The sequence below is a fragment of the Calidris pugnax genome, unplaced genomic scaffold (assembly GCF_001431845.1).
Source record: "Calidris pugnax isolate Ruff unplaced genomic scaffold, ASM143184v1 scaffold63, whole genome shotgun sequence".
NCBI lineage: Eukaryota > Metazoa > Chordata > Aves > Charadriiformes > Scolopacidae > Calidris > Calidris pugnax.
In genome coordinates this window covers 2,209,781-2,225,421 of record NW_015090852.1, presented here as the reverse complement: position 1 = coordinate 2,225,421, position 15,641 = coordinate 2,209,781, and the positions used below count along the sequence as shown (strand labels likewise).

General features: G+C 53.9%; 1 protein-coding gene across 2 annotated transcripts in view; it reads right to left on the bottom strand.

The window, feature by feature from the left end:
- The window catches only part of CACNA1E (calcium channel, voltage-dependent, R type, alpha 1E subunit), a 189,671-nt gene that overhangs the window by 41,603 nt on the left and 132,427 nt on the right, over positions 1 to 15,641 (bottom strand). For both annotated transcript variants that reach the window (XM_014943403.1, XM_014943404.1), the window contains exons 24-38: positions 15,278 to 15,552; positions 14,508 to 14,667; positions 13,459 to 13,588; positions 12,831 to 12,890; positions 12,396 to 12,502; positions 8,691 to 8,702; positions 6,753 to 6,849; positions 5,478 to 5,638; positions 4,908 to 5,045; positions 4,147 to 4,348; positions 3,784 to 3,948; positions 3,243 to 3,353; positions 2,172 to 2,255; positions 1,960 to 2,085; positions 1,693 to 1,758 (exon numbers count right to left, since the gene is read on the bottom strand). In XM_014943403.1, coding sequence (XP_014798889.1) covers positions 1,693 to 1,758; positions 1,960 to 2,085; positions 2,172 to 2,255; positions 3,243 to 3,353; positions 3,784 to 3,948; positions 4,147 to 4,348; positions 4,908 to 5,045; positions 5,478 to 5,638; positions 6,753 to 6,849; positions 8,691 to 8,702; positions 12,396 to 12,502; positions 12,831 to 12,890; positions 13,459 to 13,588; positions 14,508 to 14,667; positions 15,278 to 15,552 — 1,894 coding nt within the window. The remainder of the gene's footprint in view (positions 1 to 1,692; positions 1,759 to 1,959; positions 2,086 to 2,171; positions 2,256 to 3,242; positions 3,354 to 3,783; positions 3,949 to 4,146; positions 4,349 to 4,907; positions 5,046 to 5,477; positions 5,639 to 6,752; positions 6,850 to 8,690; positions 8,703 to 12,395; positions 12,503 to 12,830; positions 12,891 to 13,458; positions 13,589 to 14,507; positions 14,668 to 15,277; positions 15,553 to 15,641) is intronic.

Here is a 15,641-nt window from a genome sequence, read left to right as displayed (position 1 = left end):
GGGGGGGCGGGCTGAGTCAGATGGTGGTTGTTTAGCGCAGAGAACACCTGGAGCCGGTGCCGGGATGTGTAGGACAGAGCGGCCAAAAACCAGCCATGAGCCTCTCTCGGGGCGGGAGAGAGGGGGTGGCAGAGACTAAACAGCAGCGCTGCCAAGCAGCCCGAGCAGGGGGCCACCATGCTGCCTGCTGCCTCCCCAAAATCTGCCTGTCCCAGGCGAGGGTGCTGGGAACTGCGGCAGCTTCGCTCGGCAGGCGGCTCCGTATCCCGAGCGCTCGGCGGCGAAGATGCTTTGTTCGGATCCTCCAGCGTGGGATTGAGTCACCACGGAACGGAGCCTGGGGGCTTTTAGCTCACGTGCTTCTGATTTCCCAGCTGAAGACTGGAAAGCCAACGTCTTCCCGTGCTCTACAGACCTCCCACCACCTGGTAGGTCATCACAGGTCCCTAAGCTCGAGAGCCCAAGTAGACCATCAGGAGCATGGCTACGACATAAGACCTCTGCAGAGGTGGACAAGGTGGAGGGTGGGCTGCAGGGATTGTTGCCATGATCCAGCTGTTTGGATGGGGAAGGCATCAGGCTGCTCACCAGGACCCTCAGGCATGAAATCAATCTCTGGGGGCTTCTAGGGAGTTGGAGACAGGGTGTAATTTCTAAGCAAAGCAAAGATTTGAAAGCAGCCATCGCACAGGATGCCCAGCTGAGTCCCCAAGGGCACATCTCCAAGGGCACAAAGCTGGGAAGGCAGCTCTGCAGCTTGGGTGGAGCTGGGTGGAGAGCTGGGTGGAGATTGGCTGGAGAGCAGCCCTGAGGAGAAGGACTTGGGAGTGCTTATGGACGAGAAGCTCAACATGAGCCGGCAGTGCGCGCTGGCAGCCCAGAGAGCCAACCGTGTCCTGGGCTGCATCAGGAGAAGTGTGGCCAGAAGGTCTGGGGAGGTGATTCTGCCCCTCTACTCTGCATTCGTGAGACCCCACCTGGAACACTGTGTCCAGCTTTGGAGTCCTCAACACAGAAAGGACATGGACCAGCTGGAACAGGTGCAGCAGAGGGCCACGAAGATGATCAGAGGGATGGAGCACCTCTCCTATGAAGACAGGCTGAGGGAGCTGGGATTGTTCAGCCTGGAGAAGAGGAGGCTCCGGGGAGACCTTATAGCGGCCTTTCAATATCTGAAGGGTGCCTATAGAAGAGCTGGGGAGGGACTCTTTGCCAGGAAGGGTAATGATAGGACAAGGGGAAACGGTTTTAAATTGGAAGAAAAAAGATTTAGATTAGATATCAGGAAGAAATTTTTTACTATGAGGGTGGTGAGACACTGGAACAGGTTGCCCAGGGAAGCTGTGGCTGCCCCATCCCTGGAAGTGTTCAAGGCCAGGCTGGATGTGGCCTTGAGCAACCTGCTCTAGTGGGAGGTGTCCCTGCCCATGGCAGGGGGGTTGGAACTAGATGATCTTTGAGGTCCCTTCCAACCCAAACCATTCTATGATTCTAAGCCCATGGCAGCTCCTCAAGGGACGGTGGCTCTGCAGCTCCCAAACAAGCTGTTCCACCCCCGGGACCCTCGTGGACGCTGCGATCGAGTGAAGTGATGACGGGCAGGCATAAGGCTGGCACTGTGCATAATGCTGAGGACATGCTGGTCCAGCCTGTCCATGCCAGAGGGATGCACGCTGAGATGTCTGTGCTCACCTGCATCCCAATGATCGCGTAGATGAAGAAAAGCATGGCGATCAAGAGGCAGACGTAGGGGAGGGCCTGCAAGATAAGCAGATGAGTCATCTCATTTAGCACAGGTCCAGCTCCAGAGGAGTACAAAAAGCACAGCAAGCAGGTAAGCTGTGCCAACCCGTCTCTCCTACAAGCCAACAAGTTAGCAAGACCTTGGGAACAGCTTGCATTTGGGAGGAGCGCCCCAGCACCACAGCCCAGGAGAAGACCAGGGCAGATGTGACTTACCTTGAAGGACTGCACGAACGTCCAGAGCAGGATGCGGATGGTGTAACCCTGGCGCAGCAGCTTGATGAGCCGAGCAGCCCGGAAGAGCTTCAGGAAGCTCATGTTGAAGCTGCTGGTGTTCACCAGCTGGGAGAAGAAGAGAGGGTCAGAGGGAGGCGGGAGCCCCCCTACCCCACAGCAGTACACCCCGCTGCTCCCAGCCCCCACTTCACCTTGGTGTCTGTCAGGATGATCTCTGTAATGCTGCCAATGACCGTGATGAAGTCAAAGATGTTCCAGGTGTCCCGGAAATAATTCTGGAAAAGGAAAGAGAGAGAGAACATGGATTTGAGCTCAGGAATCACAGGTCTGGAGGGCGCTGGACCACGGGCTGAGGCTGCTCATGGACAATGGTGGCGGTGGCAAAGACCTTGGTGCTCATTTGTATGCAGCCACAGTCTGGAGCACTGTCCTGCATCTGAGATGGCAGCACACCTGAGCATGTCTGCAGTGAGCAGCTTCTCCTGGGAGATGACTCATGCAGCCAACAGGCCACCCAGGTGAACAGGAGTGGAAAACGCAGCCACAACCAGCCTTGGTCAAGCTGCGACAGCTTATCACACTGACCCTCCTAGTCATGAGGCTGCTTTGCCCTCCTCTTCATGGGCACCCAGACCCATCTCAGCCCCTGCTGCTTGTGCAGCAGCTGGTGCAAGACCAGACTTGACCATGGCTGGCATCACTGGGAGCAACAAGGGTGGCTAGAAACCCTCCTGCTAGTGGATCTCATCTCCCAGTAGGGATTAGGAACAGGAGAGAAACTGTAAAAGAGTAGCTGAAGAAAAGGCAGTCCATGGCTTCAAATCTTAAACGACCAACTGGGGACTTGAGGACCATCAATTAGGCAGGGAGGTCTCACTGGTGGTCAGGTCTGGTCCAACTGATACAACCCAAGGATAGGAATGCACCAGCATCTCCCAGGGACAAGGGACTGCAGCCACCAGCATGACTGCAGCAGCAGTTGACTTTATCAGAGTGGCTGCCCAGCACATACATGGTCCAGGCACCAGAGCACCCCAGAAGCAAGACAAAAACTAAAGCGGTTTTGTGGCTTCCCCCACCAGCATCCAGCAGTAGGAAGTTTAATAAGAACTAAAGGAGCGATTCCAACCTAAAAGCAGCTTTCAGGCTGGAACCCAAAATAAATAGCAACAACCTCACATTATTAACACCTTCCCTCTGTGATCTGTGTGCTGCCAAAGTCCAAATTAACACCCTTGTCAAGAACAGGAGCAGCCACTCACCAGGAAGCCGAAAGCGATGATCTTGAGGACGCACTCCAAGGAGAACACCATGGTGAATGCAATGTTCAGGTACTTCAGGGCCAGCTCGTAGGTGTACGGAGCAGAGTAGTACTGATGGAAAGAGAGAGACATTGCTAGCCAGGAGGGGGCCTGCCAGCCTCTTGGCTGATGACTGTCTCAGGGAAGAACTGCGGTGGTCTGTGCTCCTTGCCCTGAGTGCCTCAAGACCATCTCTTCCTTCCCCTCTCCACCCCTGTCCCAGGACAGCTGCCACTCCTTCTAAGAAGGAAGCACAGCGTAAATCCAGATCTTTCTGCAGTAGCTGGGAAGTCCAGATTGTTTGGGTCCTCTCATTTAGGGAAGATCTCATCTCTAGTTTGGGGCACATGGTGTTTCAAGTGACTATGCCAAGGGAACACATGCTCAGATTCTGTCTCAAACCATCTCCTAGAAACAACCAAAATATCCCCCGGTTCCATCCTGACAGATTCTCCTTCTCCCTACCATCCCAAACAGGACAGGCTCACTCTGATCAGCTCACCTTCATCATCAGCACCACGGTGTTCAATGCTATCATGGCCATGATGGTGTACTCAAAGGATGGAGAGACCACAAAGTGCCAGACCCGGTACTGGAAGGTGTGCCGGTTCTGGGGCATGTACCGTGTGAGAGGTTTGGCGCTGATGGCAAAGTCAATACAGGCCCTCTGGAAAAAAAAAATGTGCATCAGACCCTGGCTGATGGTAACATGGGGGACAGTGGCTGCCACACTTCTTTCCTTCATGGACTGAGCAGGCAGGTGGCTCACAGGTTTCTTACACCTTTTCAACATCTAGGAAGCTCCAAACTCACAAACTGCAGAAAACCCACAGAAATGTCCTCTTTCCCCCTCCCTAGACCATACCTCATTCTTCTCCAGACTGCACTCCTCCATCATTTTGTCTCCTTGCTCTTGGAACGTAATGATGATGAGAGCCACGAAAATGTTGACGAAGAAGAAAGGGAAGACCACAAAATAGACAACATAAAAAATGGACATCTCCATGCGATTGCTGCGACTCGGCCCACGGTCTTCCTCCGTCACGTCCACTGAATGCTGCAGCACCCTGTGGGCAGACAGGTGAAGAAGAGCAACCAGAGATATGCCCATGAGGACAGCCACCACATGGCATTTCTCAGGGGACTCACTTTGTACAGCCAGCTCTGCCTATCCACAGTTGTAACAATGGTAATACAAATCTCTCTCTTCATTTGCTTTAGAAGGACAACCCTTCTAAGTGGCTACAGCTTGTTTTATGGCGCTTTTATGGTGATTTTCCCTGAAGGGAAATGGATTTTCAGTGCTTCACAGACAGAGGAAAAAATTGCCCAAGCTCACATCAGCATGAAGAAATGGTTAGTCCTATGGTCATCTCTAAACTTGAGCTAAGATATACCACAGGGCCACACAGGAGAATGGATTATCTACAATTCACTCCCTAAGGAAGAGTCTAACCTCAGCCACAGTCCCAGCTCTTTTGTCCTGACATAATTTCCCATCCTTCCTCTCCTCCTCCCAGCCCATCAGTTTCTCTCTCAAACCTGCCTGGCTGTAGCCAGTTATTAACCCAAGCAACCCAACGGGGACATCCTCACCCTAATTCAAGGATGGAGCAGAATACTCACTGGGGCCAACCCTCTCCAGTAGAGACTGTGAACAGGGTGAGCAAAGCCCAGATGATATTGTCATAGTGAAACTCATGGCGTTTCCACTCTCGGCACTTCACTTCCATCTTGTTCTTCTCGTGGTCCACGTAGTTCCCTCTGCAAGGTTGGGAGACAGCAGTGACCTTGCTTTTTACACTGACAAACTATGAGACAGCGGTCTTGAACCCTGGGGGGGCAGCATGTGTGTGCAGTGGGAGGGGGGCACCTCTCCTCCTGCAGGGCTGGAGGCAGAAACAGGGAGATAACAGCTAAGGGGAAGGGGAGAAGGGGACAGCAAAAGGGAAGAGAGAAGGAGGAAAGAAAACAGAAGCAAAATACAGGGCTCTGCATCCTGCATCCCACACAAGGATGTACAGTGTTGACACAGCAATGGGGATGGGGCTCAGCCCATGCCATCCACCCCATGAGACTATGGCCAAGGGAGAGTCATGACCAAGAACTTAACTGGGAACCACAGAAGACATTACCCAGCACCCTGCCTTTGCCAGAGGTGTCAGCGGCATCGGACCTACTGAACAGGGCACCTACATGCAGTCCTTCTCTGTGTCCTTAGAGCTGTCAGTGCAGTAGAAAAACTTCCCCTTGAAGAGCTGGACAGCAATCACAGCAAAGATGAACATAAAGAGCTTGTAGACGATGAGGATGTTGAAGACGTTCTTGAGGGAAGTCACCACGCAGTCGAAGACAGCCTGCAGGAGAGGGCACAGCTCACCCTGGGGAACCGACAGCCTTGGCAGAGGGCAGGACCAAAACCTTCTTTAAGACCACCATAGGGAAAGGAGGAAAGAGCTGGGCCTTCTCCCAGGCAAAGGGCTATTTTATGAATGAGTTTAACACCTGGAGTACTCCCCCAGCACACACATAGACACCGAGCAGCCCCTGAGGCAGCAGCAGGGTTACATATTTATATCCTGCAATGTTCCCTGCAACCAGGGCAGTCGACAGGGGACAGCCCCAATTACACAATTAGCAGCACTCAAGACCAGTTAGTCAACACTTCCTTGTTTCGAATCACCACAAATAACAAGGTAGAGCAAATACCTCTGCCTGCAATAGCAGCACATGGGGAGGCTGAGCTCTCAGCCCTAGTCCTCAAAGCACTTTAAGAAAGAGAGGAATGTCCTTATCCCTGCTCCATGGTGAAGACAGAGGTGTCCAGAAATGAACTGACATGGGCTGAATCCACCCACCGATCGGGAAGAAAAGCTGGGGTCAAAACCCATGTCTCTGGGATGCCACCCTGGGCCTCATCCACCAGCCAAATAACCCCTTGTGAGAAAAACTCAGGGTTTTCTCAGTCTCTTACTCCTTTCTGGCTCTATACCCCATTGGCTGAAATAGGGAAATCCATAATCCTACCTGTGCTCTATAAATAATCCCTGTAGTCAGACAGGAAATCCCCTTTTGGTGCAACACCACAACAGCACAGCACACAAAAGTTGCTTGCAAGCTGGTCTGGTAGGAAAGATAATCAACTTTGGAAAGAGATTTGAGCTCTCCCAAAACCAGGGCAGCCTATTTTATCAGGAGAGCATCTGGGCTTTGCCGCCTCGTGTCCACTCCAACTCCATGTTCCCTGGCAGAGGAACTAACTCTGACTCCTTGCAGAGATCCAGGCTTGGTTTTAATAACTCATTGCACCTCCAGCAGTCTGAAGGGCGTTGTGTTTGAAAACAGGGCTCCTAAAACACAGCACATGCTTTGGAAACTACTTGTTCATCAGCAAATTGATGTGTGTGGTCCCTTTACCCACTGGTCTACGCTGGACAACACAGATACAAGGCAGGAGATGAGTATCATTACCTTCAGCTTGGGCAGTCGCTTGATGGTCTTCAGAGGCCTCAAGACCCGTAGCACACGGAGGGACTTGATGGTCTTGATATCTCGGCCCTTGTTGGTCCTACCGTGTTGGAGGGAGGCACACGCAGCCAAAAATGAAAGAGAGAGACGATAAACTTGCAGACCCGGGCTGGATGCTCAAGGGGTTTTTCAACAGCTGACACACCACACCACCCCAGCACGCGTGAGGACAGGAATGGGAGGGCCACATGCCATCGTGGGGGCCAGCACTCACAAACGTGTGACTGCTGAGATGCGCAGCCCGCCTAAACGAGTCTCCTCCAACACACAGGCTGACAGCTGGCAGAGATGAAAAATAAAGCAGTTCCCTCCTCCTCGGGATTAGCACCCTTTGCTGGGGAGCAGCGAACCTCAACAAATCCCCTCCTTGTGAGAAGCAGCGGGATGCCAGGGCTGGGGCAGGGGATGCCAACGCTCTTCCGAAGGGTGCTGTGGCACTCTGCCCTCCCCTGTGTCCCCAAGCCATGCTGCTCCACAGGGGCAGGAGGTTAGCCTCCTTACTGCAGACATGTGGGGTTTGCAGATGGGGCTCACAAAAGGCCCCCACCATGACCCCACCATGGGGTCTACGTGCAGGTCGCTCACCAAGGGGTTTTCATCCTGGTTTAAACTCAAGATTCCAAGGGGTTTTCACCCTGGTTTAAACTCAAGATTCCAAGGGGTTTTCACCCTGGTTTAAACTCAAGATTCCTAGTCCTTACATTCACCTGGGGAAGCACCTGCTCTGGGCTTGGTTTCTTTGCACAAACACTGTCTTACAGCATTCTGCCTTATTCCATCAGCACTACCCAGCCTGGTCTTGCATCTCACAACATCACAGCCCTCTCTTCCCTCCCCAAATCAGGGCTGCACTTGCCTCCACCCCAATTCAGTTGAGGGAGGTAGAGCTTACTACTAGATTCTTCAGAAAAGCAGCAAGAAGACTCCTCGTGACCCTCATTTCTTGAATATGGTGATTAATCCCAACCAAAATACAAGGTGTTTTTTTTCTTGTCTTTTAACTAAAGCCCATGGGCTGGATCCCAGGTGGAGCAGAGAGGTCCTGGTGAAGGTGGCACAGTTTGTATCCACTGGGCACCCTCAAAAAACATCAAGGAAATGATTTACAACAACAGACAGTCCAAATTACACGGCTCCTTCGCGAAGGTTAATGCAACAGGGAACACAATAATGGGCTTAATCATTAAGAGATGTAAACAAAACCACTAATTAATTGTCCTCCCTAGGAGCACAGCCCCACAAATTTACCAGAAGTAACTGTACAAATAGCCCAGGGACCCACTTTGCACTTTCCGTCTCCTGCTTTGCTCAGGGTCAGGGCCTGGGTAATTGGCTGGGGCACCCCACTTGGGGCTGGGGGTACCCCACTCGGGGCTGGGGTGAGGATTTGAGGGCAGTGCTCAGCTGATACAAGCTGCCACCAAGGTCAACTCAACTGCAGTGGTTTACATCTGCTGAGGAAGGACCTCTTCAGACCTCAGGAAACCTCCTGTGGTTTTGCTCGGGATCCAACATGGATAGGATGGGGCTGGATAACGCTTGGAGGAAAGCCTGGCCTTGCTGGGTCTACACTGGAGGCTGAGCTTGGCATGAGCCACATCCCATGCTCTTGGAGGACGTCCACAATAAAAGTACCCTCCTCCAAAGGCAAGGGATTGCATTGCTTCCAAATAAAGTCCCTCCTGCACTTTCCCAGAGCACACCACCTTTAATGGACCCCAGGACAATACCGGGGTGCGTGCAGAGCAGTACACTCCAGTCTCTGCAAACACAGCTAAGGGTCAGCACAGGTGTTGGACAGACAAACACCCGCCTGTCCTGTGCCCGTCCCACCGCGCTCCCCAGGGCAGCACCCTGCGGCGACCCGAACGGCATAGTTACCCCAAAGCATTCCTGTCGGTGATCCAGCCCAGCAGCCACCACACAGCACCAGGAGAAAAAGAGAGAAGAGAGGAAGAAGGTAAGAAACACACTGGGGATGACTGCAGCCTCTTGGGTGAGGGACCCTGCAGCAGCCCTCCACTGCCCCACGCCTGAGTTGAAAGGCACGATGAGTAGACCACATCGTGTCCTCCAGGATGGGGCTTATCTCCAGGGAGAGACTTCCCGGTGGAGGTTTGGGGGCGGGGGGGGCATGTAGTGAAACCTCTGCTGCAAGAAGAACCCGTGGAGAGCAGGACAGTGGGTGGGCACGTGGTACTCCTCAGCCAGGAGTCAGGAGAGGACCTCAATGCTCGGCCCCAAGCAGCCGAAGGCAGGTGCCTCTGAGGGAACCTACCTGCAAGGCCACAATAATTTCCATTCAAACAGGCTAACTCTGCTAAATTGCCTCCATCAAGAAATCCACTGATTAAGACTCTGAGCTGCAGTGTGGGATCTCCTGCAAGCCAGCAGGAGACACCTACTCAGACAAGCCAAGGTGGTCCACAAGGTCCCTAGTTGTAACCAAACCTCTGTCCTTGCTTGAGCTGCTATGTACACACAGAAGACTCAGCACCAGGGCCAAAGACTATGAAATAAAACATTTCTTAAAAACCATAAAAAGAAGCCCAGAGAGTAAAGCGAGTGGAAGGTGTGTTGAAAAGGTGACAGTTTAACTCTGCAGCACTTCTGTGATGGGATATCAGACCTCTGTCCTGACCAGCACAAGAAGATGCTGCTTAGCAAAGAAAGAGGCACCTCTTGCTGGGTACCTCTGGGTGGAGAAACTCCTGCCCTTGATCACCAGGCAAGACAGCAAGGGCTATGCACTGACCACCACCCCACCTTTCCACCAGCCTTTCCAAGCCCACAGGCGTGGGCAACACCACCTCTCTGCAAAGCCACAAGCGAGCGCTGCTCCTCTGCTCAATGCCTCCTCGGAGGGTGCCACGGGAGGCCAAAGCAAGCAGCGTCTTTAGTTATGGTTCCGGTTATTTCAGCTAATTTAATTTGAACTCTTTGGAGATTTATGGTTTTATATTGGGCTTTTTATTTAGGCTGCGTTTGGATTGACGTATTAACTTTCCATGCAGAGAGCTACAAATAAACCACGATGACCTCTTGGCTGGGCATGTACGGGCTCTGAGGGGGCAGTGGATGAGTCGCAGTGGCACACAGGGAGATGGCTTTATGGGTGAACACTTGTTTATTGGTGACTTTGATGTAGCACTGACGGCTGGCAGATGATGGTAGTAGTACCACTGCACCAGCTTTGATGTAGCACTGACGGCTGGCAGATGATGGTAGTACCACTGGACCCACTCAGAGACCTCCAGCTGCACCCACGGCTACCCAGGACCACCACGAGCAAAACTAAACACAGATGGGAGGCAAAAAAGGCAGAAAACCCAAATTGGGTGCCATGTCCCAGCACTTTTTCAAGCAGGAAGTGCTGGACCTGGTCATCAACTGCTCTCAGCCACATAATTGTGGTAGCCACTCCGTGGGCATTGCTTTGCCTACTCAGCGCCATGGACGTAAGGAAGGGGAGAGGGAGGACACATTTCCCCATCCCCACATCAAAGAGTTCATGGAGGGAGAAGAAAAGGAGAGGGATTTAAACATCATGGCCAGAGTTTTTCTTTTGAGACCAGGATGGAGGGAGGGAGAGAGGGAGGGCGGCAGGTTGTGACATATATAGCTGGCAAACATTCTGCAGCTCCCGGGGCCGTGGCAGTGACGGGCTGCCAACAGGAGAGGCAGGTGTCCTTATAAATGCTTTATAATGTATAAAACCATCAGAAATCGCTGCGGTTCCTTTGTTCCCTTCACCCCCGAAGCCATGAGATCATCTCCTCCAGCAGGAGCCCCCGTCAGAAGTGGGGGAGAGGGACAATCCTGCAGGTTTACATTATAAAGAGCCCTCGTCCATGACACAAGCAACTCGGTATCTACCCAGCTACAGCTACAAGAGTGGGCAGGTGACACAGATGCTTGCTGCAAACGTACGTGGAGATGCAAAGACCTTCCTTCTCTGTGGGAGGGGGTTTGGTGCTGCAGTCGATGGGGGTGCTCACCCTCGAGAATTCAGCTGTCCCATGCCCAAAGGGACCTGTCCTTCCCTTGAGAGGCTGGGTAAAGGCAGGCAGGTGTCAAGCAGTGCTGGAAGGGGCACAGCAGCCTCCCCACATGCTTGGCACTGGTACATGGGGACCCTGCCAGCTTCAGAGGGCACCCCAGGAACTGTGCCACTTCTGTGGGATGGCGGCAAGGGGACAGTAAGCACAGGTTATGGTACTGTCAGTGGCAGTAAGGACACCTGTCCATCCAGGAGCAGGCTGAGCCATCCACCTGCCCTCCTTCAGCCATCAAAAAGTCTTGATGGAAGATGCCTTGGAAGGAAAAGGCTCTGTTGTCCTCCTAAAACCACCCAAAGCACCTTCAGGCTGCTGATGCCCTCGAGACCTTGCTCTGAGGGCTTGCCCTGGCAAAGGGTATATCAGCCAGACCCTGGAAATGCTCCATCCATCCTCATGGTGGCCTGGGTGGCCTTTCAGGGGCTCAGGGCAATGTCACTAGCCAGTGGACCTGCCCCGTGCCCCTTCCCCATGCCAGGGTCTGAAGTCAGCCCCCTGCCCCGTCCAGGGGTCGGTTCATCCCTGTGCTGAGCAAGCTGAATTCTCCCATGCTCTCCCAAAAGGAGAGAGCAGCAGATGAAAGCACCAGGTGAGGAAGAGGGTGAGGAAGGCAAAAGCAAGGAGTCAGGGAGGGTGCAAGTGGACAAGAGTGAGGGGAAGGAGCTACTGCTCGGCCAGGGATGAAATGGGAGGGATGGATTACAGGCTGTAATCCATCAAGTGACCTTGGGTCTCAGACCCGGCCACCCCAAGAGCCTCTCACGGTACCTGAGCTGTGGACAAGGACAGAGCTCCAGTCTGCGCCGCTGCCAGGCCCTCACCTCTCACCAGCACTAATGCCACCGCCGTCGGTGTCAAAGGCACAAAGAGAGAACAACAACGTGACAAAGGAGCGCGAGCCTCTCCTCTCTTCTCCTCTCCTTCCTCAGGCACCAACGGGGCACCATGGCCCCCAGGGACCAGTGGGTACCCCTTGCCTGTGAGCATCACCTTGGCACCCACTCATCATTCCTCAAGCTACACTGCACTGCCTGCCCCTGCCAACAGCACAGAGGAGGGCAAAGCAGGACAAAACTCATCTCTGGATACTTCTCACCTCCGTGGCATGGGCACTGCAGACATTGAGCCCCTGCACCCACCTGCAGAGGAGGACACAGAGGTGCCACAAGCTCAGTATCAGAGCCCAAATGCAAGGCAATGCTCAGCAGGGACACAATTTCACCACCAAACTCCTCCTAGCATCTCCAGCTTTCCTTGCCTTGTCCCCTGCCTGCTTGCTCACCAGCATTTGACAAACAAGGAGAAACCCATCTCTGGAGCTATACTGGTTTCAGGTGCCAGCGGCACAGCTGGGCTTTGCAGTCAGCCACACACCGCTGCCAGGAGCCTCCCAGAAGCAGAGCAGAAGGGTGCAGAGAAATAATAAAAAAAAAAAAATCAGGGTCCAGTTGCCATAACACACAGTTGCACCCTCCTCCCACCCCAGCCAAGGGAAGACAAAGAGCTGACAAGGATGATGACCACTTACGCCAAGGCGAAAGCCACCAGCGCTCCCACCACCACGATGAAATCCAGGATGTTCCAGAGGTCTCGGAAGTAGGAGCCATCCTGCAGGATCAAGCCCTGATCGATCATCTGCGGGAGGGAATATGTTGATAAAAACAGACAGGGAATGAGCAGCTCGGCCACCAAGTGAAAGCAGCCACAAGGGCATCGCCAGGGAGCAGCGGGTCTGTCCCTGCGTCTCAGGTATATATCAAGGAGCATCATATTTTGGGAGCCTGGAAACTGATAAAAGGGGTCCTGAGCTTTCTCATCTCCCACTGCTAAGAACCAGGCTTTAAAGTCTCCATCATCCAAATTTAGGACCAGAACTACTGAAAAACTGAGCCGTTCCCCACCCACTGCAAGGATGCTGCGGGGGACAGCATCCCCAGCACAGCCAGCCCGCAAGGCCTCTTACCTTGATAACCATCTCAAAGGTGAAGACACCGGTGAAGACATAGTCAAAATACCTCAGGACCTGCAGAGAGAGGGCAGGGGTGCTCTGCAGCTGCTGCCAAGGCAAAAGGGCTAACTGGAGCCCACCCAGACCCCGCAGTGGGACTCGACCAGCTCAGGTGCAGAGGGTCGGTTTGCTTGCCCCAAACTCAGCCTGTTCCCTAAGACTTTGGGACAGCCATAAACCCAGCCTGGGAAGGCAGGAGAGAAACATTTCCCGTGCGTGGTGCAGGCAGCTCTGAACTCAAGCTGCGTGCCAGAATCACGCTTCCCCCATACCAGTCCCTGTGCACCCTCCAGCACAGCTCACAGGTCAGCATCTCCCCAATTTAAGCTACTTTACAGTTGACCAGGTGCCCTGGTCTGCTCCCCAGGCTCCAAACCCTGCGTGTGGGTGGCTGAGAGCGATCTCCAGGGTTTATAAAGGAAGGTGATGGGGAAGAAGTCAAATCCCATAGGTGCAGGTGCTGCCACCGGCTGCCTTGATCCATGTCCCACGTGTGCCCCACCACGGAAGCTAAAATCCTACAGGACATCTCCCTGCATTGCCTGCGGGATGCGGGGGGGAGCAGGAGGGGGTTTGCAATCACTTTGTTGCGGTCGGAGTTGGTGAGGACGGGATCCTCGGCCGCGAGGGCGATGCTGCTGGCGGCGATCACCAGGAGGATGCACATCTCGAAGTAGCGCAGGTTCACAATGTAGTGGCAAGCCCTCCGCACCCTGCAGGGAGACAGACCCCCACCTGTGAGCCCCTGGCATGGCCCACGTGCAAAACCCACCCCACATCATAGAATCATAGAATCGTCTAGGTTGGAAGAGACCCTTGGGATCATCGAGTCCAACCATCTACCCTACTCTACAAAGTCCTCCCCTACACCATGTCCCTTAGCACTGCATCTAAACGGCCCTAAAACACAGCCAGAGATGGTGACTCCACCACCTCCCTGGGCAGCCTGTTCCAATGCCCTATCACTCTTTCAGTGAAAAATTCCTTCCTAATGTTCAATCTAAACCTCCCCTGTTGGAGCTTGAAGCCATTCCCTCTCGTTCTGTCACTAATTACCTGTGAGAAGAGACCAGCACCAACCTCTCTACAGTGTCCTTTCCCGTAGCTATAGGGAGTTATAAGGTATCCCCTCAGCCGTCTCTACCTCCTACTAAACAGTCCCATCACCCACTTCTAGAGGAGAAAAATGGGCAGCAAAGTCTGAGGAGCAAAACAAGGGAGGCCCAAGGGTGGTTTGGCCTTGCTGACCCCTTTGCTCAGCTGTCCCAGCCCTCCAGACACCCCATGTATGGCCAGGAAGGGTCCCTGAAAAATTGGGGGGGTTATTCTTCCAGGCTGCTGGAGCTGGGGCAAGAGTTATGGGGGAGCAGACAACTGCAGAATAATGCAACAAACATGGAATAATAACCACAGGTAGCAATCAGCAGCCAGGAGAGAAAGCCACCAGTGTGGCTGGCACAAAGGAGGAGCCCTACCGGAGCTCGGGGAGCACCGTGGCTGGTTATCCAGGCTGCTTGGGAGATATTCAGCCTCCTTCCCAAGGGGATCTCCAGTTTTCAGTGGTGTCTAGGAGTCCTTCCCCTTGCAGCCCTCCCCATCCCCGGGCTCCTACAGCTCAAAAAAACGTCTCACGGGTTGGTGGTGCTGAAGATGAACATGGAGCTGTGGGGCACCATGGCTTTGCCCGTCTCGCTTTTCTCCTTCTTCCGCTTCTTCTTCTCCATCTCCTCCTCGTCCTCTTTGCTCTCAGCCTCCTTTAAGGGGCTGGCTTCGCCGTCTGTCTTGTTGCTAACTGCAGGAAAGCGAGAGCCTTTGCCCGGCCTTGCACCCAGACAGCACCCTGGGGTGTCCCTGCCACCTGGACACGTGTGACACCCACCTCCCCACCCCAAGCTTTGCATCCCCATGCCGTTATGGGGAGAAGGACAAGAAGGGAAGAAAGGACACGGGCTGCTGGGACGAAGCAGACAAAAGGGGTTTTAATGAGGCCAGCTTTCACGGTGTTGGTTAATTAATAACACCGTTTAAAGCTGCTCACCTTGATGGTGAGGATGGGTTTGAGGGGGAACTATGGATGTGTTAGGAAAAACATGGGATGCGAGCGTTTTGCCCGGGCAGAGAGGAAGGGAGAAAAGAGGGATCAGGCAAAGGGGTAGGTGGGAAGGAGGTGAGAAAGGGAAAAGCTCCCTGGGGATGGTGGCACATCAGCATTGTGTTCAGGCTCCCCTGGAAAACTGGGGTGCTGGAGGGAAATGCTGCAAGGAGCAGACAGGGATAACCCCCCCTCCCCCCGCCCCCAAGTTGATGGACGTGGATAGAAAAAGCCGTGCAACCGGCTCTCCATCCCTGCAGGGTCCCCAAGGGCTGGGAGAGGGGCTCAGGAAAGAGAGACGGGTCCTCACTCTGTACCACAGTGGAGTCGTGGACATCGATCATGATGGTGGTGCTCTCCGTGGCCTTCTCCGTGTTGGGGGTGATGGAGGAGAGGTCGGGCTCGCTTCGGCTGACAGTGTGGCTGGCCTCCAGCAGTGCTTGCTCGCTGGTGTCCGGGCTGCTGCAATCCTGCTCCGTCAAGCTGCCCATCTTCCCCCGGGGGTGCTCGGGTGCTGTTTGCAGGGCACTCCCCTCCTCCGCGGTCCCAACCAGCTCAGCTTCACCAGCAGGGACCCCGTTTGTCCTGCGAGAGGGATGTGGGAGAAGAAGAAGTGAGAGAAGATAAGGGGAGAGGACAAGGAGCTGGGGGAACTGCAAGATGCCCTCTCTGGG